The sequence below is a fragment of the Gopherus evgoodei genome, chromosome 1 (assembly GCF_007399415.2).
Source record: "Gopherus evgoodei ecotype Sinaloan lineage chromosome 1, rGopEvg1_v1.p, whole genome shotgun sequence".
Lineage (NCBI taxonomy): Eukaryota > Metazoa > Chordata > Testudines > Testudinidae > Gopherus > Gopherus evgoodei.
Window position 1 is genome coordinate 288496775 of NC_044322.1, and position 25621 is coordinate 288522395.

General features: G+C 45.1%; 1 protein-coding gene across 5 annotated transcripts in view; it reads right to left on the reverse strand.

The window, feature by feature from the left end:
• Positions 1–25621, reverse strand: part of LRRIQ1 (leucine rich repeats and IQ motif containing 1) — a 175157-nt gene that overhangs the window by 98709 nt on the left and 50827 nt on the right. For 4 of the 5 annotated variants that reach the window (XM_030548608.1, XM_030548612.1, XM_030548607.1 and 1 more), the window contains exon 15: positions 4529–4705. The exons of the other annotated variant lie outside the window; for it this stretch is intronic. In XM_030548608.1, coding sequence (XP_030404468.1) covers positions 4529–4705 — 177 coding nt within the window. The remainder of the gene's footprint in view (positions 1–4528; positions 4706–25621) is intronic. 5 annotated transcript variants of the gene reach the window in all.

The following is a 25621-nucleotide window of genomic DNA, read 5'->3' on the forward strand; positions in this document are numbered from 1 at the left end:
GGCAGGAACTGCCATAGCTTTAGAATTTTGTTGTAACCTCCCCAAATACACCAGCAATTGATATTTCCCATCCTTATTGAGGGCTGAAGCAGTCCTAAGTGTCTATAGTCACATTGCAGGAAAGTGATTTGCTTATTGAGGTACCACTTTAGATCCACAGTTGAGGACACTATAAAGTTCTCTACATGATAAATAAATAGTAGGTAAATTTTTTAGCAAGGAGTCATTGCTTCAAGTGGTAAACTGGTGAGGAAGCATCAGCGCTTCATCTGCAAAACAGACGTCAAGAATCAAAATTAAAATACAGCTGGCTACAGAGATGTGAAAACTTACTGTGTGCTGTAAGAATAAGAGCATGCAGTGTGAACACGTTCTGGAAACCAGAGAGAAAACTGGACACGTAAAATAAGAATAAATCTAAATACTATAGCCCTGAAAAGTAATCAGGGCAGTATGACTTAGAACCCAGGAATGGTCAGACAAAATGAACTGTAAACACAAACTAAATGGACCTTCTACAGGCCTCATCTGTAGAGTTTGCTACAGATAAAGTTTAAAAAAAACCCTTCCAATACTGAACTTACACAGTAAAGAAGGAAGGTGTTACTAGTTAAAAACCTGGTTAATGTAGGACAAAGTTGCCTCTTGATGAGGTGATTCTTCCACTGCAAGCTCACATAATACGTACATATAATTTGAAACAGAAGAGGATAGACACTCCATTTAGGATATACTGACTATCACGTATAGAAAAAACGGTTACCTACCTTTTGTAACTGTTGTTCTTCAAGATATGTTGCTCGTGTCCATTCCAACGTAATGTGCACAGCAGCCAGAAGGTTTTTCTGCTAGCAGTACCCACTGGGTCAGCTCAGATGCACCCTGGAGTTGCACCTCCTTGGCGCCATATATAGGGCCTTGCTGACCCGCCACCACTTCAGTTCCTTCTTGTTGGCCTTGCTCCGACAGAGGGTTAGGCTGGTGGGTCTTGGACGGGACATGAGCAACACATCTCAAAGAACAACAGTTACAAAAGGCAGGTAAACATTTTTCTTCTTCGAGCGCTTGCTCGTGTCGATTCAAATTAGGTGACTCCCAACCAGGAACTCGGAGGTAGGGTCAGAGCTCATGGGTTTGCTGAATGAAGCACCGCTCTGCCGAAGGCTGCACTGTCTCCAGCCTGCTGAGTAATGCCATAATACATGGGAAAGGTGTGGACTGAGGACCACATTGCAGCCCTGCAAATTTCCTGAGTTAGGACCTGGGCCAGGAATGCCACTGAAGATGCCTGCACCCTCATGAAGTGTGCTGTCAGCATGGGGGCAGGTACTTTCACCAGATCATAGCATGTTCAGATACTTGAGGTAATCCATGAAGAAATTTTTTGAGAAGAGACTGGGAGTCCCTTCATTCTGTCTGCTACTGTGACGAATAGTTGAGTAGATTTTTGAAACTGCTTCATCCGTTCAATATAGAAGGGTAAGGCCCCGTGAACACCAAAGAGTGAAGTCTTTGTTCCTGGCTGTTTGCATGCGGCTTGGGGTAAAAGACTAAGAAAAATGTCCTGATTAAAGTGAAACTGGGAGATGACCTTCGGTAGGAAAGCTGGGTGTGGTCGAAGCTGCACCTTGTCCTTATAGAAGACTGTGTAGGGAAGTTCAGATGTTAGAGCCTTAATCTTGGATACTCTCCTGGCAAATGTTATTGCTACCAGAAATGTTCCCTTTCACGAGAGACAAAGCAAAGAACATGTCGCTACTGACTCAAAGAGGAGCCCCAATACTCTGGAAAGAACTAGGTTAAGGTTCCAGGCCGGGATCGGTTGTCATATTTGAGAGTATAGCCTCTCAAGTCCTTTAAGGAAGCATCCAACTATTGAGTTGCGATGACCGACTGGCCCGCCACACCTGGGTGAAAGGTGGAAATGGTAGCCAAGTGGACTTTTATTGATGACATAGAAAGCCCTTGTTGCTTCAGGTGCAGAAGTCCAAGATAAAAGATACTGTTGAGTGCGCAGAAGATGTGTATTTCTGCGATGACCAAATTGTGAATCTCTTCCATTTGGCTAGGTAGGTGGCCCTACTAGACGGTTTCCTACTGCCAAGGAGGACTTCCATAATTGGATCTGAGCAAGCAAGCTCCATTGGGTTTGCCCTGGAGCTTCCAAGCCATGAAGTGTAGAGATTCAGGGTTGCAGTGCTGAAGATAGTCATGGTCCTGAGTTATCAGGTCCAGGAGAAGCGGTTGTGTGATCAGAGTTTCCACTGACAGCTCCAGAAGAGATGTGTACCAGTGCTGCCATGGAGCTATCAATATTACCGAGGCTTCGTCCCTCCAAACCTTGAGTAGCACCCAGTGGATGAGTAGAATGGGGAGTACCCCAGAACAATTCCTTACTGGAATTCTAACTATATAATGACTAAACTAACTACAACTACTAACTACTGGTCTAACTACAGAAAAAACAGTCTGAAGACTACTAGAGAGAAAGCTTACCAAAGCAAGAGGGAACAAGTGATCTGGCTAACTGTCACAGGTGGAAAGAAGGAACTGAAGTGGGGGTGGGTTGGCAGAGCCCTATATACAGCATCAAAGAGGCATGATTCCAGGGGCCACCTGAGCCAACCTCAGGAGTACTGTTAGGAGAAAAACCTTCTGGCTACTGTGCATGCAGTGCGCACATACCTAATTGGAATCGACATAAGCAAGCACTTGAAGAAGTAGTGAGAGTACTTCTGCAAAATAACACACCTAAGTCTTCAACATACATTATAAGAAGAGTCAGCATGACAGCATTACTCATATAGGAAAATAAAATGATAATCTGTTAATATAGCAGGACAACTCAGATACACCTCATGATATGAGAGAATACATCTAACAAACATGGGTAAAATGTTTTGTTTTGAGTGAAGAACCTTTAATACTAGACCTTGTGAACCATAAAATGGTAGATATCTAAAGCCCTTCAGAGACTACCTAACATTAAAAAGAGTTATTTTCTGGTTTAAGAAGTTATTACAGTCCCTAATGTAAAGGTGCTAATAGGTCACAGAAAGGCTTGGAAAGATTTACAGTTTCCTGATTTATCTGGGCCTGTTTCAGCAAAGCACTTAAGTAAGCACTTAACTTCAAGCATATGGGCAGTGCCATTATCTTTAGTGGAAATATTCACCCACTTACAGCTAAGCACAGGCTTGATTACTTTCCTGAACTGAAGTGTCTATTCCTATGCAAGATACCAAAAAACTAATGAATGGAATGAGAAACACAGATCACTCTGTATTATTTTATGAAATATACACAAAAGCGTGTTTCTGATAAATAGCTAAAAAACAAATAGATATTTTGTATGAGATATTGTAATAATATGCAGTTCAGAATTCATATCACAAATATTTTATGCTAACAAAATCTATAACCCTTAGTAAGGAATAGGACAATCACTATAGACAATGCATGAAGGTCTCATCCCGGAAATGTAGATGTTGCCCCAGGATGAAAACATTGAGTGATTCCAGAGATTAATCAGAACAAGAAAAGCCCCAGTAATATCCCTTATCAAAATAAAGCAAACATAAAAAACCTGTACAAAAATAAACTTGTAACATATTTGAAAAAATGAAAAAAAGCTGTTTATGCAACATATATAGTAGGAGGATGTCTGTTAACAAATACGGTACATTTTATTTATGCGTACACTTACATTCAAGCGTATACACCCACACGCACCCACACACACAGAGTGACTAACTTCTTGGTTTCTAAAAGGATTTGACATTTCAGTGCTAGACAAGTGAATTATTTGAATTGATATATCCATTTCTTGGCGTATGTATCAGAACTAATTTAGGAATGATCAAACAGGAAACTTTTGGTTGGCCCAAGACCAATTAATTTGTTAAGCAGTGTTACCTGCCTCATTATTACCTGCTTTATGTTATCTTTTCTAAAATTATTCTGGGAAAGATGTTTTCTCCATACTTCTACATTATCTCCTTGCAAGACAACCTCAATCTCATAAATTTATTTAAGAAAAATTTACCACAGGACAGCTGCTCAAGCATCAAGCCCCACAGTCCTCCCTTATAAAAACTTCAAGCTTTACCTATGTACCTCCAATCATTTGGAGTATTATCAATATACCCAAGAAAAACTAATATGGAAAAAAATCTCAATGTGCCTTTAACAAAAATCAATGTAATCTAATCTTGGAACACAAATACTAAAATGTATTGATTGAATCGGCCCTTAGAGGATAGACAAACTTGTTTGGATCTCTTAAATTTAACCTAAACTCTGACCTGGCTTTGTAAGCTTATTTTGAGGATAATTATAACATCATTGTAATGCTCTTTCTGTTTAAATTACTAATATATATTCTTATTCTTAATGTAATTTATATTCCCAGACAAAAATTTAAATAAAATACAGGAAAACAATGAGGAAGTAAACTAAAGACATAACATGTTCAAAAGGTTGTTTTTGAAAATAATAATATTTGCATAAAAAGATTTCAGATATCTACCCTTGTTCAATGGTCTTCTTTTTTATTAAGTCAATTTCTTCAATCTGAGCTTGACAAAATTTCAAAAAGCTTCCTGGTTCTGACTCTTTGATTCTTTCAGTTGAGAGTTTTTCAGGAGAATTTAGGTTTTCACCATTAAGAAATTGCAAAATAGGAAGTATCTTAAGTAGGGAACACCTTTTAAAAGAGGAGAGAACAATCCATCACTAGCATAATGGAAAAACTTGCATTTTAGAATCCAAAGTCTAGAAATACCCATCACAACTACTTGAAGAGATTGATCTTTAATTATGTTATTTTACTAAACATTTTGGTATACATGAAAATGTTTACATAAAATTACTATACCTTATTTGATATTTATTTACTGTTTATTACTAGCAATATTTACTCTTATGGAAACCACAAAAATAACATAAGAAATCATTTCTTAGCAGCAATTCTCAATACTTTGTAGGTATATAGACACTGGGTGAAATCCTGGCCACGCTGAAGTCAATGACAAAAATCTCTGATTCAAAAGGTGATGTCAGATGTCATCCATTACCATTAACAACTCCATGAGTACCTGAAATATTTTTGTGTTTTATTTTAAACATAGGCAACTGATTTGAAAGCAATACAGAAAACTATATCATGATGGAGTAACAAAAAAAATAAATAAATAAAAATAAAGCAGCACTGGTTGACCCAACACTTTTGGAGACAAATTCAAATACTGCATAGACTGGGAATGAAAATGGCATTGCAATCTCATCTGACTCTCCATCTGTATACACAACAAAAACAAGACAATTCAACCTGACTAGCAGTCTCAAGAAAGTCCATGTGGAACAGCAGGGGTGTTGCAAGTTATGAATGAGAGGAAAACAGCACAGAACTTGCAAATTCTAGTGCTGTTAATCACACATCTTTATGAGAATTAAGGGATGCCTCCTGCTCCAATCCTAGTCACTAGGATAGGTCCCTGCTTCTGTATGTACCTAAATGGAACTCCCACTGACTTCAATAGAACAGGACTGGGTTAATTCACCCCCTTTAAAAAAACACGTTAGATAGCTATTGGAAATCATTTTTAGTTTTCTAAAAGACGTATTTTAAAAAATATATATTCAGAAATGTGTAACATCTGACTTAATAGACTATGGGATTAACAATGCCCCTCATAGCATGAAGTCCATCCTAGAAGAAAGGAGGTTGTACCAGTGAAATCAGAGGGGAGACGGCTAATGAATTTTCTGGGCAGCTCTTTCCATGCAAGGGATAATCTGGCACACAGATGTTAAGAACACTTTTTATTTGTGTCTTATTCGCCAATTAAACCTCATGGTATTTTAAATATTTATTTAGGACAATACAATATGTATTGTGTCCAATATCCCTTATTTTCATTTCAATTTTTTTTCAAGTTATCAAACTGCAAAAAATATCTTAAATTGGTAAAATAGTATATCTTAACGCAGAGAATTTTAAATAAGTCTGAATTAGCTTTTCCTTTATTTAGATTTAAACAACACACATTAAAGAAAGCCTATTCTGCACTATAGAAACCCTTGCCATCAGTTAAGACTATATTACATAATCCTACAGAACCAGAGCATTCCTTGACAGTCGCCCATATTTAAAGAAAAGAATGTTACTTAGCTGAGATCATATATGCCAAGTTTCAAATCCGAGCAAATTTCTATGGCTGAGTTACATTATGCACAATATAGATTGGCAAAAGTCTTTACAACAGTGCTATTTGATGCAGATATAAAGATTACTCTCTCTCTCTCTCTCTCTCTCTCCTTGTTATGGCAAATGTAATACTGTCTAAAATATACTTAAAATAAAAGTATCATTTTAGATACACTGGCCTTGAGCTTGTAGTGAAGAGCCAATGTTGAATAATGATACATTTAAAAAGTGCCATATCAAGTTGATTAATGCTGGAAGTAGTGTATCTTCGAGCTATAGGATCTCAACACTAGTTTTTCCAGCTGGGTTTCTCCTGGTGAACGGCTGAGTCAATATTTCATTTAGTGAAAACTTCCTGGTGAATATTCTGTCACTTAAGAGGCTCTATTAATCATTACTGCAGTGAAACATATTCCCCTAGGAATGCTCAGACTGATCCCAGGGTTTAATTTTTAAAAAGCAGTTTCTTAGTACTTCAGTTTTGTTGGTGTTATCGCTGGCTGGACATGAAAGTAGGAAACCGATTGGAAAATTTTACAACTAATTCCTTTGTTGGTATCAAGGGGTTACGTAAAGTTCATTGGAACATATTGCCTGAAGTTATAGTTAATGCTGTATTCAACAAATCCATATTTTATACTATCCCAGCCTTTAAATCCTTTAGATAAATGAATCTCTTGTCCAATCATAAAAGCTCTATTGGGCCAAATGATCTAAGAGAGGAACCTGAGGTATCAGTTCTTAAAGTTAATAAGAATTCAGAAGTAATTTCTTTTTCCTGAGTAATGTCTGAGGAAGAAATTAGTTCTATGAGACATCAGAAATTAAAAACAGTGTAAACGTGAATGTGAGCTTTACTGAAATGTCATATGTTGAAGAATATTAAATAGTACTTGCATTCATCAACAGTAGTACAAATACCTGTATGCATTAAATATAAACATGTATTTACAACTACTTCTGCTACTGTTTGAAAGCTTCAAATTCCAAAAATGTGCACACGTTTTTCCACTTGAATACTAACCTGAAGTTTGCTAAAAGATCTCCTTCTGAAGAAAATATACATATATATTTTTCTCTCTTTATATACCACATGCAAAAAACAAAACAAAACAAACCCTGAATTTCTCACACCAATAAAGTAAAAAAATGGCAAGTTACTGCACTGGGGAAGCTTGTAATACTGGAGTAAAAAATTTTATGTTTAACTGGCTTGAAGTTATGCAAGGAACTGAAAAAAGTACAAAAAATGATTACAGAAATGAATGTCAAAGTAAATGTTTACTCGGATAATGATCTGATCACACTAGAGGTTACTATATACAGTCACGTGGTACTGTACTTGAGGGACTATGGCTCGCGGGCAGCAAAAGTAGGAAATCACAAGAACGTTACTAGCAGCATATTTCTGTGGATTGGAAAGATTGGTCCTAGAGACTAGGAAAACAAAGAGAAAAGAAGTTGAGAAATATTTCAATCTATGGTTCCAAGAAGAGCTTATCAATCAGTAATATATTTTTTAATAATTAAAAAAAATTAACCCTCAAACATTGCTACATATTCCACCGCCTTGTGATATCACTTTTGATAAACAATACAGGCCAGGCCAGGAACAAATTGCTAAGCTCTTTTAATTTTTTTTAAGTGTTCCTAGTCAAAATCACAATCAACTACTTTCTCATATCTTATCTGAACCTTGTTATCTCAACTCAGAATACTGACATTTTTAATGGGCTTAATATCTGTTTTCTATACTTAGAACTATTCTAAGTAATCCTTTCCCAAATAAATACTAGCGAACAGGAGCTGCTAACAGGGAGTTTTACAAGGGAGTTCTCCAGGTGAAGGAGGAGCACATACAGCATCTGTGGGGTAAGTGACTGCCTGCAGTGTTTGTGTTTGTGTTTGGGGGATACTGGCTGTGTGCTGAGCTTGTGTTTGTCAGTCTGTTTGGTTTGTTTGTTTGAAGGACCGTGTGCTGTAGCTGGAAGTTGGAGGCAGAGCTACCAAGAAGGTTTGAAAGCTAGAAGCCTCTGGTAATTGGCTGAGCCTTAACCAGTGGGCGGGGCATTCACTCAGGCCAGGGCTTTATAAAGCTGCGCACAAGTGACCAGGAAGCTTAGTGAACAGGAGCTGCTAACAGGGAGTTTTACAAGGGAGTTTGGAAGGGGAGTAGGAAGGGGGGGGGGGTCCCTTGTTGGTTTTATCTGTGACCCATTGGTCCCCTGAACCTATAAACTGAGCCACATCCAAAACCTTTTTGTTTACAACAGAGCAGAGCGGACAGGGAGCTGCAGACGGGAATTTGAGAGTTTGACAGAGGGAGGCTTACAATGGTGAGGAGGACCCGCAACACCTGTGCCAGCACTGCTTCTGTCTCCTCCACCGCGCCTGTAGCCAGACAGAGCACCAAAGCATGGATGCTTTTACCCAGATTCTGGTGTGGGCTTGCAAAGACTGTAATTTGCAATTTCCACTTACTGATATCCAGGCTGGGGGTGGCATCCAATGTGAAAGGTGCCTACTGGTGGAATCTCTCAGGCAGCAGGTGGGAGAGCTACAGGAGGAGGTGGCTAGGCTGAGGAACATCCATATCCATGAGCAATTCCTGGACAGTATCCATATGGAGACAGCTGACGTAGCTGTCCCAGTTCACAGGACTACCGACACACCAATGGAGAAGGAGATGCCTCAGGGTGTATCTGACACACCAGTGGAGGAGGCGGCTCAGGGTGGACACAGCCAGCTGGTTACTTCTAGCAGCAGGCAGTGCTCCACCGCTGCTGCGAACCCTCCTGCTGTGGTAAAAGATAACCGTTATGCTCTTCTTGATACAGGAGAGAAGGAATCACCCCCAACAGTTAAGGAGGTGAAGCCTCGTACCCCTAAGGCTGGGAGGTCTGCTGCCACCACTGATAAGAAACGTAGGGTAGTGGTGGTTGGAGACTCTCTGCTGAGGGGGACGGAGACACCCATCTGTCGCCCTGACCGTTCATCCCGGGAGGTATGCTGCCTGCCAGGGGCCCGTATCCAAGATGTTACAGAAGCATTGTCGAGGATTATCCGGCCTTCTGACTACTACCCCATGCTACTCATCCATGTGGGCACAAATGATACTGCAAGGTGTGACACTGAGCAGATCAAGAGTGACTACAGGGCTCTGGGAGTACGGGTTAAGGAGTTTGGAGCGCAGGTGGTATTCTCTTTGATTCTTCCTGTTGAAGGTAGGGGTCCGGGCAGAGACAGATGCATCGTGGAGGTGAATGCCTGGCTGCGAAGATGGTGTCGCCAGGAGGGCTTTGGCTTCCTCAACCACGGGATGCTATTCGAGGAAGGACTGCTAGGAACAGACGGCGTTCACCTTTCGAAGAGGGGAAAGGCCTTATTTGCGCACAGACTGGCTAACCTAGTAAGGAGGGCTTTAAACTAGGTTCGACAGGGACAGGTGAGCAAAGACCACAGGTAGGTGGGGAACAAGACCTGGGAGATGGGTTGGAAACAGGAGGGAGCACGGGCAATAATGGCAGAGAGAAAGGAGGGTCAGGGCAAAGCTGGGAGGCAAGATCAAACCAGTATCTTAGATGCCTATATACAAATGCAAGAAGTATGGGTAATAAGCAGGAAGAACTGGAGGAGCTAATAAATAAATACAACTATGACATTATTGGCATTACTGAAACTTGGTGGGATAATACACACGACTGGAATGTTGGTGTGGATGGGTATAGTTTGCTCAGGAAGGATAGACAGGGGAAAAAGGGAGGAGGTGTTGCCTTATATATTAAAAATGTACACACTTGGACTGAGGTGGAGATGGACATAGGAGACGGAAGTGTGGAGAGTCTCTGGGTTAGGCTAAAAGGGGTAAAAAACACGGGTGATGTCGTGCTGGGAGTCTACTACAGGCCACCTAATCAGGTGGAAGAGGTGGATGAGGCTTTTTTCAAACAACTAACAAAATCATCCAAAGCCCAAGATTTGGTGGTGATGGGGGACTTCAACTATCCAGATATATGCTGGGAAAATAACACCGCGGGGCACAGACTATCCAATAAGTTCCTGGACTGCATTGCAGACAACTTTTTATTTCAGAAAGTTGAAAAAGCTACTAGGGGAGAAGCTGTTCTAGACTTGATTTTAACAAATAGGGAGGAACTTGTTGAGAATTTGAAAGTAGAAGGAAGCTTGGGTGAAAGTGATCATGAAATCGTAGAATTTGCAATTCTAAGGAAGGGTAAAAGGGAGTACAGCAGAACAGAGACAATGGATTTCAGGAAGGCGGATTTTGGTAAGCTCAGAGAGCTGATAGGTAAGGTCCCATGGGAATTAAGACTGAGGGGAAAAACAACTGAAGAAAGTTGGCAGTTTTTCAAAGGGACACTATTAAGGGCCCAAAAGCAAGTTATTCCGATGGTTAGGAAAGATAGAAAATGTGGCAAAAGACCACCTTGGCTTAACCACGAGATCTTGCGTGACTTACAAAATAAAAAGGCGTCATATAAAAAATGGAAACTAGGTCAGATTACAAAGGATGAATATAGGCAAATAACACAGGAATGCAGAGGCAAGATTAGAAAAGCAAAGGCACAAAATGAACTCAAACTAGCTATGGGAATAAAGGGAAACAAGAAGACTTTTTATCAATACATTAGAAGCAAGAGGAAGACCAAGGACAGGGTAGGCCCACTGCTCAATGCGGAGGGGGAAACAGTAACGGGAGACTTGGAAATGGCAGAGATGCTTAATGACTTCTTTGTTTCAGTCTTCACTGAGAAGTCTGAAGGAATGTCTAGGATAGTGAATGCTTATGGGAAGAGGGTAGGTTTAGAAGAGAAAATAAAAAAAGAGCAAGTAAAAAATCACTTAGAAAAGTTAGATGCCTGCAAGTCACCAGGGCCTGATGAAATGCATCCTAGAATACTCAAGGAGTTAATAGAAGAGGTATCTGAGCCTCTAGCTATTATCTTTGGGAAATCATGGGAGACGGGGGAGATTCCAGAAGACTGGAAGGGGGCAAATATAGTGCCCATCTATAAAAAGGGAAATAAAAACAACCCAGGAAACTACAGACCAGTTAGTTTTAACTTCTGTGCCAGGGAAGATAATGGAGAAGGTAATCAAAGAAATTATCTGCAAACACTTGGAAGGTGGTAAAGTGATAGGGAATAGCCAGCATGGATTTGTAAAGAACAAATCGTGTCAAACTAATCTGATAGCGTTCTTTGATAGGATAACGAGCCTTGTGGATAAGGGAGAAGCGGTGGATGTGATATACCTAGACTTTAGTAAGGCATTTGATACGGTCTCGCATGATATTCTTATAGATAAACTAGGAAAGTACAATTTAGATGGGGCTACTATAAGGTAGGTGCATAACTGGCTAGATAACCGTACTCAGAGAGTAGTTGTTAATGGCTCCCAATCCTGCTGGAAAGGTATAACAAGTGGGGTTCCGCAAGGGTCTGTTTTGGGACCGGTTCTGTTCAATATCTTCATCAACGATTTAGATGTTGGCATAGAAAGTACGCTTATTAAGTTTGCAGACGATACCAAACTGGGAGGGATTGCAACTGCTTTGGAGGACAGGGTCAAAATTCAATATAATCTGGACAAATTGGAGAAATGGTCTGAGGTAAACAGGATGAAGTTCAATAAAGATAAATGCAAAGTGCTCCACCTAGGAAGGAACAATCAGTTTCACACATACAGAATGGGAAGAGACTGTCTAGGAAGGAGTATGGCAGAAAGAGATCTAGGGGTCATAGTAGACCACAAGCTTAATATGAGTCAATAGTGTGATACTGTTGCAAAAAAAGCAAACGTGATTCTGGGATGCATTAACAGGTGTGTTGTTAACAAGACTCGAGAAGTCATTCTTCCGCTTTACTCTGCGCTGGTTAGGCCTCAACTGGAGTATTGCGTCCAGTTCTGGGCACCACATTTCAAGAAAGATGTGGAGAAATTGGAGAGGGTCCAGAGAAGAGCAACAAGAATGATTAAAGGTCTTGAGAACATGACCTATGAAGGAAGGCTGAAGGAATTGGGTTCGTTTAGTTTGGAAAAGAGAAGACTGAGAGGGGACATGATAGCAGTTTTCAGGTATCTAAAAGGGTGTCATCAGGAGGAGGGAGAAAACTTGTTCACCTTAGCCTCCAATGATAGAACAAGAAGCAATGGGCTTAACTTGCAGCAAGGTAGATTTAGGTTGGACATTAGGAAAAATTCCTAACTGTCAGGGTAGTTAAACACTGGAATAGATTGCCTAGGGAAGTTGTGGAATCTCCATCTCTGGAGATATTTAAGAGTAGGTTAGATAAATGTCTATTAAGGATGGTCTAAACAGTATTTGGTCCTGCCATGAGGGCAGGGGACTGGACTCGATGACCTCTCGAGGTCCCTTCCAGTCCTAGAGTCTATGAGTCTATGCCCTTATTTGGAAACATTTTAGATTACTCTGGTCCAGGTGTCGGCAACCTTTCAGAAGTGGTGTGCCGAGTCTTCAGCTATTCACTCTAATTTAAGGTTTTGCGTGCCAGTAATACATTTTAATGTTTTAGAAGGTCTCTTTCTATAAGTCTGTAATATATAACTAAACTATTGTTGTATGTAAAGTAAATAAGGTTTTTAAAATGTTTAAGAAGCTTCATTTAAAATTAAATTAAAATGCAGAACCCCCTGGACCGGTGGCCAGGACCAGGGTAGTATGAGTGCCACTGAAAATCAGCTTGTGTGCCTCCTATGGCACCCATGCCATAGGTTGCCTACCCCTGCTCTGGTCAATCTAAAGCTTCTCTGAATCAATTAAATGGCTCACTTAAAAAGTTGTATAATAGGGACAGCTTATTGACCCAATAGTTTATTCTGCCCTATCATTTACAAGAGAAAAGTTGGATTCCAGGCCTGCCATCTTCCTCTTGAAGATACCAGACCAGAAAGTTAAATGAAAGAACTCTATATCTGATGCAGAATCACATTGGCCACTCAGGAATCATCTGCCTAAAAAGGTTAAGGAAAAGATTTGGAAAGGAGGAGTTTGTCGATTTATTTTCCTGGCTCTTTAGAGAACAACAGTCAGAGAAAGTCGACAAAAAGAACAAAAAAAGATGAGAACAAACCTCAAAGTGCCTCAAAATTTTAAGAACAGTCTTTTGCAGTTATGTGAGCATAACTGGCTAGAGTTATATTTCCTTGTTCAAGTATGAGTACTTAATGGCAAGGGCTTATGCTACATTATAGTGAGGTAGCACAGTTAAAGCACGACAAAGAATATAGACAGAGGATGGCAAAGTACACAGTTACCCTGGGTTACAATAGACCAGGAACTTTGGCTGGAGTGTAGGAGCTTCTTATTACCCAACCTAGCTGGCATTCATAGACATTCGCTTTCAAAATATGGACTTAAAACGAAGATGTGCTTTACATTTATCTATGGAAAACGTTTTTTCTCCCAATCCAAGTACAAACACCACTGTAGGTGATGGGAGGGGGAGGTCAGCACATTGCCCTCTCATGTTATGGGAGTAAAAGTTGGTAGGAAAAGGGGTCAACAAGGACTCACTGCTTCAGGAGATGCTACAGGGGAGGCAGTAACCTTGAGAAGGCTCCTTCTCCAAATTAAAATACAGGCTTTATGGAATATATTCGGACTACCCAAAGAAAAAATATGCAGCTTATTTATGGAATGAGTTTTCAGCCAGTTTTAAAATCCCATATGAAGGAGTGAGATACAACTCCTGGGCAAAGAAGTCGATTAAAGGCATGAAGCACATAGTCAGAGCAAAGATAACCCCACATTATAGGGCTAGTTCCTGGTGCCCACACTGGCTGCTTCACATCCCACAAAGCAGTCAGAAAGATGGCAGATCCAGCCGTTTAAAGATTTCCCAAATGTAGAATAATCTTTAGGTAGTACAGAGTTGTTATAGAGGCTTCCTGACAACCCTCTCAGTCTAGGGGATGTGGGCAGGGAAAATGTGCACAGTTGGTTGCCTGTATTCTTCAGCTGCTGGGATGGCCCTCAGTGTCCCTGAAGCTGCTCTGCTTTACACCCGAGACTGGCTCAGGGTACGTCTACAGTACGAAATTAATTCAAAGTTATTTTTTTCGAATTTCCTGAATCGAGTTCATACATTCGATGTTATGTGTCCCCACTAAAGCGCGTGAATTCATCGGAGTGTGTCCACAGTACCGAGAATAGCATCGAATGGCGGAGCGCTGCACTGTGGTAGCTATCTCACAGTTCCCACAGTCTCTGCCGCCCATTGGAATTGTGGGTTAAGCTCCCAGTGCATGATGGGGCAAAAATATTCTTGCGGGTTTTTCTGGGTGTGTGCCATTGCTCACTCCTCTCTCTGTGAAAGCTACAGCAGACGCCATGCTGCCAGCAGATGGTGCAGCACGGTGCACTGCCTGTTTCCTGGTATGTTGAATCCACTTCAAATGTCCTCTCCTCTTTCTATCTACTCTTTTCCCGCCATATCTCGGCCATTGTGAACAGAGCCGCACAGCTTCCGCCACTTTTTCCACATTGTTGGTACTGGGCTCCTGTGGAAGCTACAGAAGGCAAAAATTCCCTGCTGTTTCTCACTCATCATGAACAGAGCCGCACAGCTTCTGCCGCAAACTCTGCTCACGCTTCCACCACAAACTCTGCTCTCGCCGCTTTTTCCATGTTGTCGATCTTGGGCTCTCGTGGAAGCTACAGAAAGAAATAATTCCCTGCTGTTTCACGGCCATCATGAACAGAGCCGCACAGACAATCTGGAGAAAGCGGTGGAAGCTGTCCTGGGCTCCCGTGGAAGCTACAGAAGACTACCATTTACCACCTTTTATCGGCTATCTTGAACTGAACAGCTCATTTCGCCCCCTTTTTCAAGGATTACCTGTGCAGGTGCCATTGCGTGGCAAACATGGAACCCGCTCAGATCTCTGCTGCAGTTTTGACCATTGTAAATACCTCGCGCATTATCCAGCAGTATGTTCAGTACCTGCAAAACCAGGCGAGGAAGTGATGACAGTGCAATTACTATACTGATGAGGACATGGACATGCATCCGATGAATTAAATTAAATTAAAATTCACCCATGAAAGCTTATGCTCCAATACGTTTGTTAGTCTATAGGTACCACAGGATTCTTTGCTGCTCTGACATGGACACAGACATTCCTAGATGCACGGCATGTGGCGATTGGGAGATCATGGTGGCATTGAGCCAGGTTCATGCCATAGAATGCCCATTCTGGGCCTGGGAAACAAGCACAGACTGGTGGGATCGCATAGTGTTGCAAGTCTGGGATGTTTCCCAGTGGCTGCGAAACTTTCATATATCGTAGGGCCACTTTCATGGAACTTTGTGACTTGCTGTCCCCCGCCCTGAAGCGCAAAGACACCAAAATGAGAGCAGTCATCACCATTGAGAAGCAAGTGGCTATAGGACTGTGGAAGCTTGCAACGCCCACCAGCTACTGGTCAGTCGGGAATCAGTTTGGAGTGGGCAAATCTAATGTAGGGGCTGCTGTGCTGAAAGTAGCCAATGCAATCATTGACCAGCTTCTATCAACGGTAGTGACTTTGGGAAATGTGCAGACCACTGCGGATGGCTTTAACGCACTGGGGTTCCCTAACTGTGACAGGGCAATAGACGGAACGAATATACCCATCTTGGCCCCAGCTCACCATGGCGGCCAGGACATAAACCGCATGGGGTACTTTTCAATGGTGCTGCAAGCACTGGTGGATCACAAGGGTTGTTTCACCAACATCAACGTGGGATGGCAGAGAAAGGTGCATGACACTCACATCTTCAGGAACTCTGGTCTGTTTGAACAGCTGCAGGAAGGGACTTACTTCCCAGACCAGAAAATTACTGTTGGGGACGTTGAAATGCCTACAGTTATCCTTGGGGACCCAGCCTACCCCTTAATGCCATGGCTCATGAAGCCGTACACAGGCACCCAAGACACTGGTAAGGAGCAGTTCAACTATAGGCTGAGCAAGTGCAGAATGGTGGTGGAGTGTGCTTTTGGACGTTTGAAAGGGCACTGGCACAATTTACTGACTCGGTTAGATCTCAGCACAACCAATGTTCCAATTATAATTGCTGCTTGTTGTGTGCTCCACAATATCTGTGAGAGTAAGGGGGAGACATTTATGGCGGGGTGGGAGTTTGAGGCAACTCGCCTGGCTGTCAATTTTGCACAGCCAGATAATGGTGATTAGAAGAGTACAGCAGCGCGCGCTGCACATCAGAGAAGCTTTGAAAGCCAGTTTCATGACTGGACAGGATACGGTGTGACAACCGTGTTTGTTTCTCTTGAAGTTACCCGCACCCTATATATATGAAAGGAAATAAAGTCAAAATTGTTTAAAAACTAATTATTTGAGGCACAATACATTGAGAGAAATTAGAAGGTAGACTGGGGAGGGGTTGGGTTAGGGGGTGGAGGAGGAGGGAAGGACAAGTCCAGAAACCAAATCAAAAGTTCGCAATATGCCAGCTTTCTGTTGCTTGGGTGATCCTTTGAGGTTGAGTGTGTGGTTCCCCGTAGCCTCCCTCCTTGTGTTCTTGGACCTCTGGGTGAGGAGGCTATGGAACTTGTGGAGGAGGGAGTTTGATTATACATGGGCTGCAGCAGAAGTCTGTGGTCTTGCTGCCTTTCCTGCATTAGATCCACCATACAGCGGAGCATGTCAGTTTGCTCCCCCATGAGCTTGACCATAACATCCTGCCTGCTCTCACTGCATGCCTCTCTTCTCTCTTCGTGTTCCTGTAATGCTTTACGGGACTCCGCAAATGTTTGCCTCCATGCATTCAGCTGGGCTCTATCAGTGCAGGAGGACTGCATGAGCTTGGCAAACATGTCCTCCTGAGTTCATTTTTTCCGCCTTCTAATCTGGACCAGCCTCTGGGACGGAGTAGATAGGGGCCGAGTTGAAACATTTGCACCAGTGGGAGGAGAAAAAGGGATGGTACTATTTTAAAAAATACATTGCAGAGAACAAGGGGGGCACTTTGGTATGAGTAAGCCATGACACATGGCTGGGCAACAGAATTCATCTTGCAGGCACACGGGGTTCTGCTTCTTCTACATTCATTTCAATGCTTTCAAACTGCTGGGCCTCCTTTCCCACAGCAAGCAATGCCTGGTGGGTTTGTCATATAAAAGGAGGGCCTGCGGGCCCTCTGGGATGAGCACTGCACACGACACACACACACACACCCCACCCACCACCACGTGGCTCTGATCAGGCTCAGAGCAGGGATGAGCCATTTACTCTAAACGCGAACAACCTAGTGTGGCTGGGTTCCCCCCTGCCACCGTGTGGCTCCGATCAGGCTCTCACTTACCAGAAGTACCTTCTTCAGGGTCATGGAACAGGAGCCCGCCTTGGGAGTGAGGGGAGGCTATAGGATCCAGTGTTAAGATTAGTTCCTGGCTAGGGGGGGAAATGGATTCCCCACTTGCTGCCTATGCACTTCCCTCCTCCTCCTTCATCCTCTAATGTCCCTTCCTCCTCGCTCCATGCCACTCCCACCTTGCAGGTGTCCACGGACAGTGGTGGGGAAGTGCTGGCGTCACCCCTCATAATTGCATGGAGCTCACAGTAAAAGCGGAATGTATGGGGCTGTGACCCAGGGCACCCGTTTGCCTTCCTGTCTTTTTGGTACGCTTGCCTGAACTCCTTGATTTTTGTATGACACTGCTCTGTGTCCCAGGAGTAGCCTCTTTCCATCATGGCCCTGGAGATTTTAGTATAGGTATTTGCGTTCCTTTTTTTGGAACGTAGTTCTGCCATCACAGACTCATCTCCCCAGCATGCAATGAGATCCAGTACCTCTCATTTGGACCATGCTGGAGCTCGTCTGCAAATCCAGGACTGCGTGATTTCTTGTGATGGTGGACTCTGCATGGTTGCCTATGATGGTGGACTGCTCTGATGGTCACTTGTGCTGCTGGTGACCAAACAGGAAATGAAATTCAAAAGTTTCCAGGGCTTTTACTGCCCACCTGGCTAGTGCATTGGAGTTGAGAGTGTTGACCAGAGCGGTCATAAGGGAGCATCCTGGGATAGCTCCCAGAGGCGAATAACGTTGAATTGCATCCACAATACCTTTAACCCGGGATTGCGATCTCAATTTAAGCGCTACTCCACTTACCAAAGTGGAGTACAGAAATCAAATTAAAGAGCCCTTTAAAATCGAAAAAAAAGCTTGGTCATGTGGATGGAATCATTCTTTTTCCAAAATAACTCCACTAATTCCGAAATAACAGGCTAGTGTAGACCAGGCCTCAGTCTCTGAAGCCTGAGATTTAACACTTTGTCCTGTTCTCTCCCCCAACCTCTTATACTAACCATATCTCAACCACAACTGAAGAATTAGTCCTATATACCGCTGCAAACAAAAATCCATAATCAAATATTGTTTTCTCAAAGTTTATTCAAATGAAAACTACTTTTTAAGAAGCATTGCACAGCAATCACTCACTGGAAATATCATAAAAGTGTTCTATTGAGATTATGACAGGGATTGCAGTAACTCAAAGAGATGGAACCTAGTAAACCTGACAATTTAAATTTGTACACCATTTCAGAAAGAGAACAGAGATGAAGTGATAGGTGTGCTGTGAAATATCTGAGTGACAAACATCTGTGCCAGAACAGCAGTAAGTACTCTAGTAAACCATCTTAATTTGTGAGTTTAACTTTATAAAGCTATAAAGCATTTTAAGACATGTTCTTTAATTTTATTTGGAGTTAGGAAAAAAAGCTAATTAGAAGGGAGAATAAGTTTGAAGTAACCACTGCCACTCTCTGGCAAACTTATGAAAATATATAGCATTTTACTAAAAATCCAGAAATGTTGGGCTACATTTTGGGGTCCTTGCTTGAGCAAAGTTTTCATTGATATCAATAAAAATTTTCCTCAAATAAACAGTGCAGAATTCAGCCCATTTTTATGCATGTTTTATGCAGTTCCCCCCTCTCCATCAGTGCTATTGTAAAGAGATGTATGTATGTACATCACAGTTCTCTTTCACAGTATACCTCTACTGTTCCTACTTCATTCATGTAGAAGTGTCATACACTCCTGCAAACAACCTATTATCTAAGACCAAAGAGTTGTGGGTAGAGAAAGCATGCTTTGTGTTAACAATTTTACAAGTGAAGACAGACAGCTACTTGCTCACTTATACCTTCAATGACTCTTCAGAGTCCTTCAAGGTGAAGGAAGGAAATCAGAAGGAAACAGAATGTCTCCATAAAAAGAACACTGAAGTCATGAATTTTTTCCAATTCTTTTTATCCAGACTCATTCCCTCTCACCTCCATCCAAGTTATAAATCTCTGAACACAAAAGGAAAGACGGTTACCCACCTTTGTAACTGTTGTTCTTCGAGATGTGTTGCTCATATCCATTCCAGTTAGGTATGCGCGCGCCACGTGCACGTTCGTCGGAAGACTTTTTACCCTAACAACACTCGGTGGGTCGGCTGGGCGCCCCCTGGAGTGGTGCCGCTATGGCACCGGATATATACCCCTGCCAACCCAGCCACCCCTCAGTTCCTTCTTGCCGGCTACTCTGACAGTCGGGAAGGAGTGTGGGTTTGGAATGGATAGGAGCAACACATCTCGAAGAACAACAGTTACAAAGGTGAGTAACCGTCTTTTCTTCTTTGAGTGATTGCTCATATCCATTCCAGTTAGGTGATTCCCAAGCCTTACCTAGGCAGTGGGGTCGGAGCAAGATGTGGCAGAATGCAAAACTGCTGAGCCAAAGGCTGCATCATCTCTAGACTGTTGAACCAGAGCATAATGCGAAGAAAAGGTGTGGACTGAGGACCAGGCAGCTGCGCAACTTATTTTCTGGATTGGTACCTGAGCCAGGAAGGCAGCCGATGAAGCCTGAGCCCTGGTAGAATGTGCGGTGAGATGGCCCAAGGGAACATGAGCCAAGTCATAGCAAGTGCGGATGCACGCAGTCACCCAAGAGGAGATTCTCTGGGTGGAGACAGGTAGGCCATTCATTCGGTCAGCCACTGCAACAAAGAGTTGGGGCGATTTACGAAAGGGCTTCGTCCGTTCAATATAAAACGCGAGCGCTCTACGGACATCTAGGGAGTGCAATTGTTGTTCCCGTCGAGATGAGTGTGGCTTCGGAAAGAAGACTGGAAGGAAGATGTCCTGATTGGTATGGAAGGCCGATACCACTTTAGGGAGGAACGCTGGGTGTGGTCGCAACTGCACCTTGTCCTTGTGAAAGACAGTATACGGTGGGTCCACTGTGAATGCTCGAAGCTTGGAGACTCGCCTGGCCGATGCAATGGCTACGAGGAAAACTGTCTTCCAGGATAGAGTATAGCAGCGAGCAAGTTGCCAACGGCTCGAACGGTGGAGACATAAGTCTGTTTAAGACTAGGTGAGGTCCCAGGTAGGGGCAGGGTGGCGTACTTGAGGGTATAGGTGTTCTAGGCCCTTGAGAAATCTAGTAACTATAGAGTGCGAGAACACGGAGCGGCCACTCTCCCCTGGGTGGAAGGTAGAGATGGCCACCAAGTGCACCCTCAATGAAGATACTGCCAGGCCCTGCTGCTTAAGAGACCAGAGGTAGTCCAAGATGGTAGGGATCGCGACCTCAGTGGGAGTAACATTTTGCGTTCCACACCAACAGGAGAAACGTTTCCACTTGGCCAGATACGTTGACCGAGTGGAAGGCTTGCCTACCCAGGAGTACTTGTTGTACCAAAGCAGAGCAATGCAACTCTGACTGGTTTAGCCACGCAGCAGCCATGCCGTGAGGTGAAGGGCCTGCAGGTCTGGGTGGTGAAAACTGCAGTGGTCCTGTGTTATGAGGTCTGGGTGGAGTGGCAGGGTAATTGGGTTGGCTATTGACAGGTCTAGCAGCGTGGTGTACCAGTGTTGCCTGGGCCATGCTGGAGCGATCATGATTAGGTGCACTCTGTCCCTGTGGAGTTTTAGCAGGACCTTGTGAACCAGCGGGAACAGTGGGAAGACATAGAGCAGCTGGTTCTTCCACGGCATTAGGACTGCATCCGAGATCGACTCCGGTGAAAGACCCTGGAAGGAGTAGAACATCTGGAATTTCCTGTTCACGCGGGAGGCAAACAGGTCTATGTGGGGAAATCCCCATTTCTGGAAGATCGAATGAATAACATCTGGGCGTATCGACCACTCGTGGCACAGGAAGGACCTGCTCAGTTGATCCGCTAAAGTGTTCCGAACCCCTGGGAGAAAGGACGCTACCAGATCTATCGAGTGGGCTATGCAAAAGTCCCAGAGTCGGATAGTCTCCTGACAAAGGGGAGAAGATCGAGTCTCTCCCTGTTTGTTTATGTAATACATGGCCGTTGTGTTGTCTGTAAACACTGAGACACAACAGCCTTGAAGATGTTGCTGGAACGCCTGGCACGCCAGGCGGACTGCTTTCAGCTCTCAGACATTTATGTGTAGCGCCAGTTCCTGAGATGACTAGAGGCCTTGTGTACGAAGGTGTCCAAGGTGAGCACCCCAGCCGAGAGATGATGCGTCTGTTGTCAGGGACATTGATGGTTGGGGCGGATGGAACAGCAGCCCTGCACACACCAGGGAGGGAGTTAGCCACCAGACTAGGGAGCCTAGAATGCTCGGGGGAATGGTGACTATCGTGTCTATTGGGTCCCTGCCCAGGCGGTATACCGAGTTGAGCCAAGTTTCGAGAGGACGGAGGCGGAGTCTGGCGTATTTGATCACAAATGTGCAGGCGGCCATGTGACCTAGGAGACCGAGACAAGTGCGAGCCGAGGTCATCGGGAAATTCTGCAGACCTCGGATGATTGTTGCCATTGCCTGAAACCGCGGCTGTGGTAAGGAGACCTTGGCTAGACTGGAGTCCAGGGTAGCTCCTATGAAGTCTAGTCTCTGTGTGGGAACAAGAGTGGATTTTTCCATATTGATCATCAGGCCTAGACGTGTGAATAGGTCCCTGACGATGCCCACATGCTGGGTGACTTGTGTCTCGGAGGTTCCTTGGATTAGCCAATCGTCCAGATACGGAAATACGTGTATCCAACGTTGGTGGAGATATGCGGCGACTACAGCCATATACTTTGTAAATACCCTTGGGGCCGTAGAAAGGCGAAAGGGAAGGATTGTAAACTGGAAGTGCTGAAGGTCGGCTACGAAGCGAAGGTACCTCCTGTGCGGAGGAAAGATGGCGATGTGAAAGTACGCGTCCTTCATATCGAGGGCAGCATACCAGTCTCCAGGATCCAAGGACAGGATAATGGTCCCCAGGGATACCATGCGGAACTTCAACTTTATCATAAACTTGTTGAGCCCTCGTAGGTCTAGGATAGGTCTGAGACCTCCCTTTGACTTGGGGATTAGGAAATAACGGGAGTAAAACCCCTTGCCTTTTCGTCCTTTGGTACCTCCTCTATCGCTCCCATGGCAAGAAGCGTCCGCACCTCTTGCAAGAGGAATTGCTCGTGAGGGGGTCCCTGAAGAGGGACAGGGCTGAAGGGTGGGAGGGCGGGGTTGAAACAAATTGGAGGTGGTATCCATATTTCACCGTGCGTAGGACCCAGAGATCTGAGGTTAACTGGGACCATGCTGGGAGGAAGTAGGAGAGACGGCTGGAGAAGGGAGGAAAAGGATCCTGGCCTGTAACTGGTAAGCCGTCCTCAGGCGCACCTTCAAAAGTTGGACTTTGGTCCCGCTGGTGGTTTCGAGGGACCCTGGTTTTGGTCCCCTTGGGGTCTTGACTGGCGTCTACGCCCACCTTGTCCGCGCCGCCTGTCCAAGTCTTGTCTGTGTCTAGATACAAAGTACGGGCGGTGAGGCTGGGGACAGAAAGGTCTGCGTTGAGTCACTGGCGTATGCATGCCTAGAGAACGCATTATGACCCTATTGTCCTTCAGGCTTTGCAGACTAGGGTCAGTCTTTTCCAAAAAAAGACCTTTGCCGTCAAACGTCAAGTCCTGGATGGTATACTGCAGCTCCAGTGGGAGGTTGGAAACCTGCAGCCATGAGATGTGTTTCATGGCAACGCCCGAGGCCAGAGTCCTGGCTGCTGAATCGACTGCATCTAGCAAGGCCTGGAGGGAAGTTCTGGCCACCTTTTTCCCTTCCTCCAAGAAGGCAGTGAACTCTTGGCGGGAGTCTTGAGGGAGTAGCTCCGTAAACCTACCCACCTCCACCCAGGTGTTGTAATTATAGCGGCTGAGCAGGGCTTGTTGATTTGCCACCTGGAGCTGTAGGGTGCCTGCCGAATACACTTTTTGGCCGAGCAGGTCCATTTGCCTAGCCTCTTTTGACTTCGGGGCTGGCTCCTGTTGGCCATGGCGCTCCCTCTCATTCACGGACTGAACTACTAGTGAGCAGGGAGGGGGATGGACATACAAATACTCGTATCCCCTAGAGGGTACCATGTATTTACGCTTGACTCCCCTGGCTGCAGGAGGGATAGAGGCTGGGGATTGCCATATAGTGTTGGCATTGGCTTGGATGGTCTGGATAAATGGTAGAGCCATTCTGGTGGGGGTATCCGCCGACAGAATGCTCACTACCGGGTCCTCTACCTCTGGGACCTCCTCCACCTGGAGGTTCATATTGAGTGCTACCCTCCTGAGGAGGTCCTCATGAGCTCTCAGGTCGATTGGAGGAGTGCCCGAGGAGGATGTTCCTGCCACCGCCTCATCCGGAGAAGAGGAAGAGGAAATGCCGGGGACGAGCGGGTCCTATGTGGCCTCTTGCTCTAGGGCCACCTCCTGCTCCAGTGGGACCGGGGAGACCGGTGGGTGGACTGGTGCTTCCTCTGTACCAGACAGAGGGGGATGGCCAGCTGTGGCCTCTGGCACTCGGTGCTCTGATGGGGCAGAGCGAGACAGAACTATTGGAGCACCCTGGGCCTGGTAGTACGCCCAAGGTGTCCAGAAGGACCACTGATGTGGGGCTTGGTCCCGGGTCTGGGCCTCCTGAAAGACTCTGGTGGGCACATCCGAATCGCGGTCCGGAGCATAACAGCTGTCCGTGTGGGACGACACTGAAGTGTGTCTGGATGGCCATGGAGGAGCGGAGAAACCCTGGGCAGAGTTTCTATCCCTGGCGGACCTTGCTCTCCTCTGCACCGGAGACCGGTACCAGAAGGCATACCAGTACCAGGAACAAGATCGGGACCTGCGACCGGAGCGGTGCCGGGAGGTCAACTGAGATCTCGAGGCTCGACGTCGGGAGCGGCTTCAGGAGTCACAGTGCCTGGAGCAGTGCCGGGAGCTGGAACAGTGCCGAGAGTAGCGTGCCGGCGAACGGGATGCCGACTGGTGCCGCGAGTATGACCAGTACCGAGGAGGAGAACGGTGTCGGGACTGCGAGCGGCGTCGGGAGCGGGAGTGCCGTCTGGACCTAGAACGTCTGTGGGACCGTGATCTTGAGCGGTGCCGGTCCACCGTGCCGACAGAAGGTGGTCTTATCAAGGCCGGCTTGCCTATACACTATATTACCGGCACCAGTGGTGCCAGGGGGAGAGGCAGCGTCGACTCTATCACGGCAATCAGATTCCTTGCCGTTGAGAATGTCTCCGGCATGGATGGGATAGTGAGCTCTACCGCGGCACGCGCCGGGGAGCTAATAGGCACCGGACTCGACGGCCCTTGTGGGACCGGAATCGACGGTGCCGATGTTGTCGGTGCCGCGGTGGGTGTTTGCGCTGGGCGATCCAACTGAGATGAGCTCTCTGGCTGCGGTGCAGGCGGCACAGAAACAGCAGGAGTCTTCGTCTTTCTCGACCTCGGGGAGAGGGAGCGGCGTGGAGCCGACTTCGGTGCCGGCGACGGCTGGTGCTGAGATGCCTTGGTAGTATCGGCGCAGTTCGGTGTCGAGGAGGCACTTCTGCCCGCCGACTGACCAGCGCTCCATGCCGAAGGCACAGGGGTGAGAGCCGCCTCCATGAGGAGCTGTTTAAGTCTGAAGTCCCACTCCTTTTTTGTCCGTGGCTTGAAAGCCTTGCAAATGTGGCACTTAGCTGTCAGGTGCGATTCCCCGAGGCACTTCAGACAGGAGTTGTGTGGATCTCCTGTCGGCATCGGCTTGCAACAGGCCGAGCACGGTTTGAAACCCGGTGAACCAGGCATGGGCCCCGGCACCGGGTGCGGGGAAGGGGCTAATCCTCGAACCCCTCTGAACTATATTACACTAACTATGCTATAAGCAGATAAATTAAGTATAACTATATAAAAAGTTTACAACTATGTACACAACAATGAAAGAGAGAACTACGAGTAGCTAGGGAAGTGGAGGTCAGCTAAGCCGTGCTCCACTGTTCCAACGACCGACACGGGCGGTAAGAAGGAACTGAGGGGTGGCTGGGTTGGCAGGGGTATATATCCGGTGCCATAGCGGTGCCACTCCAGGGG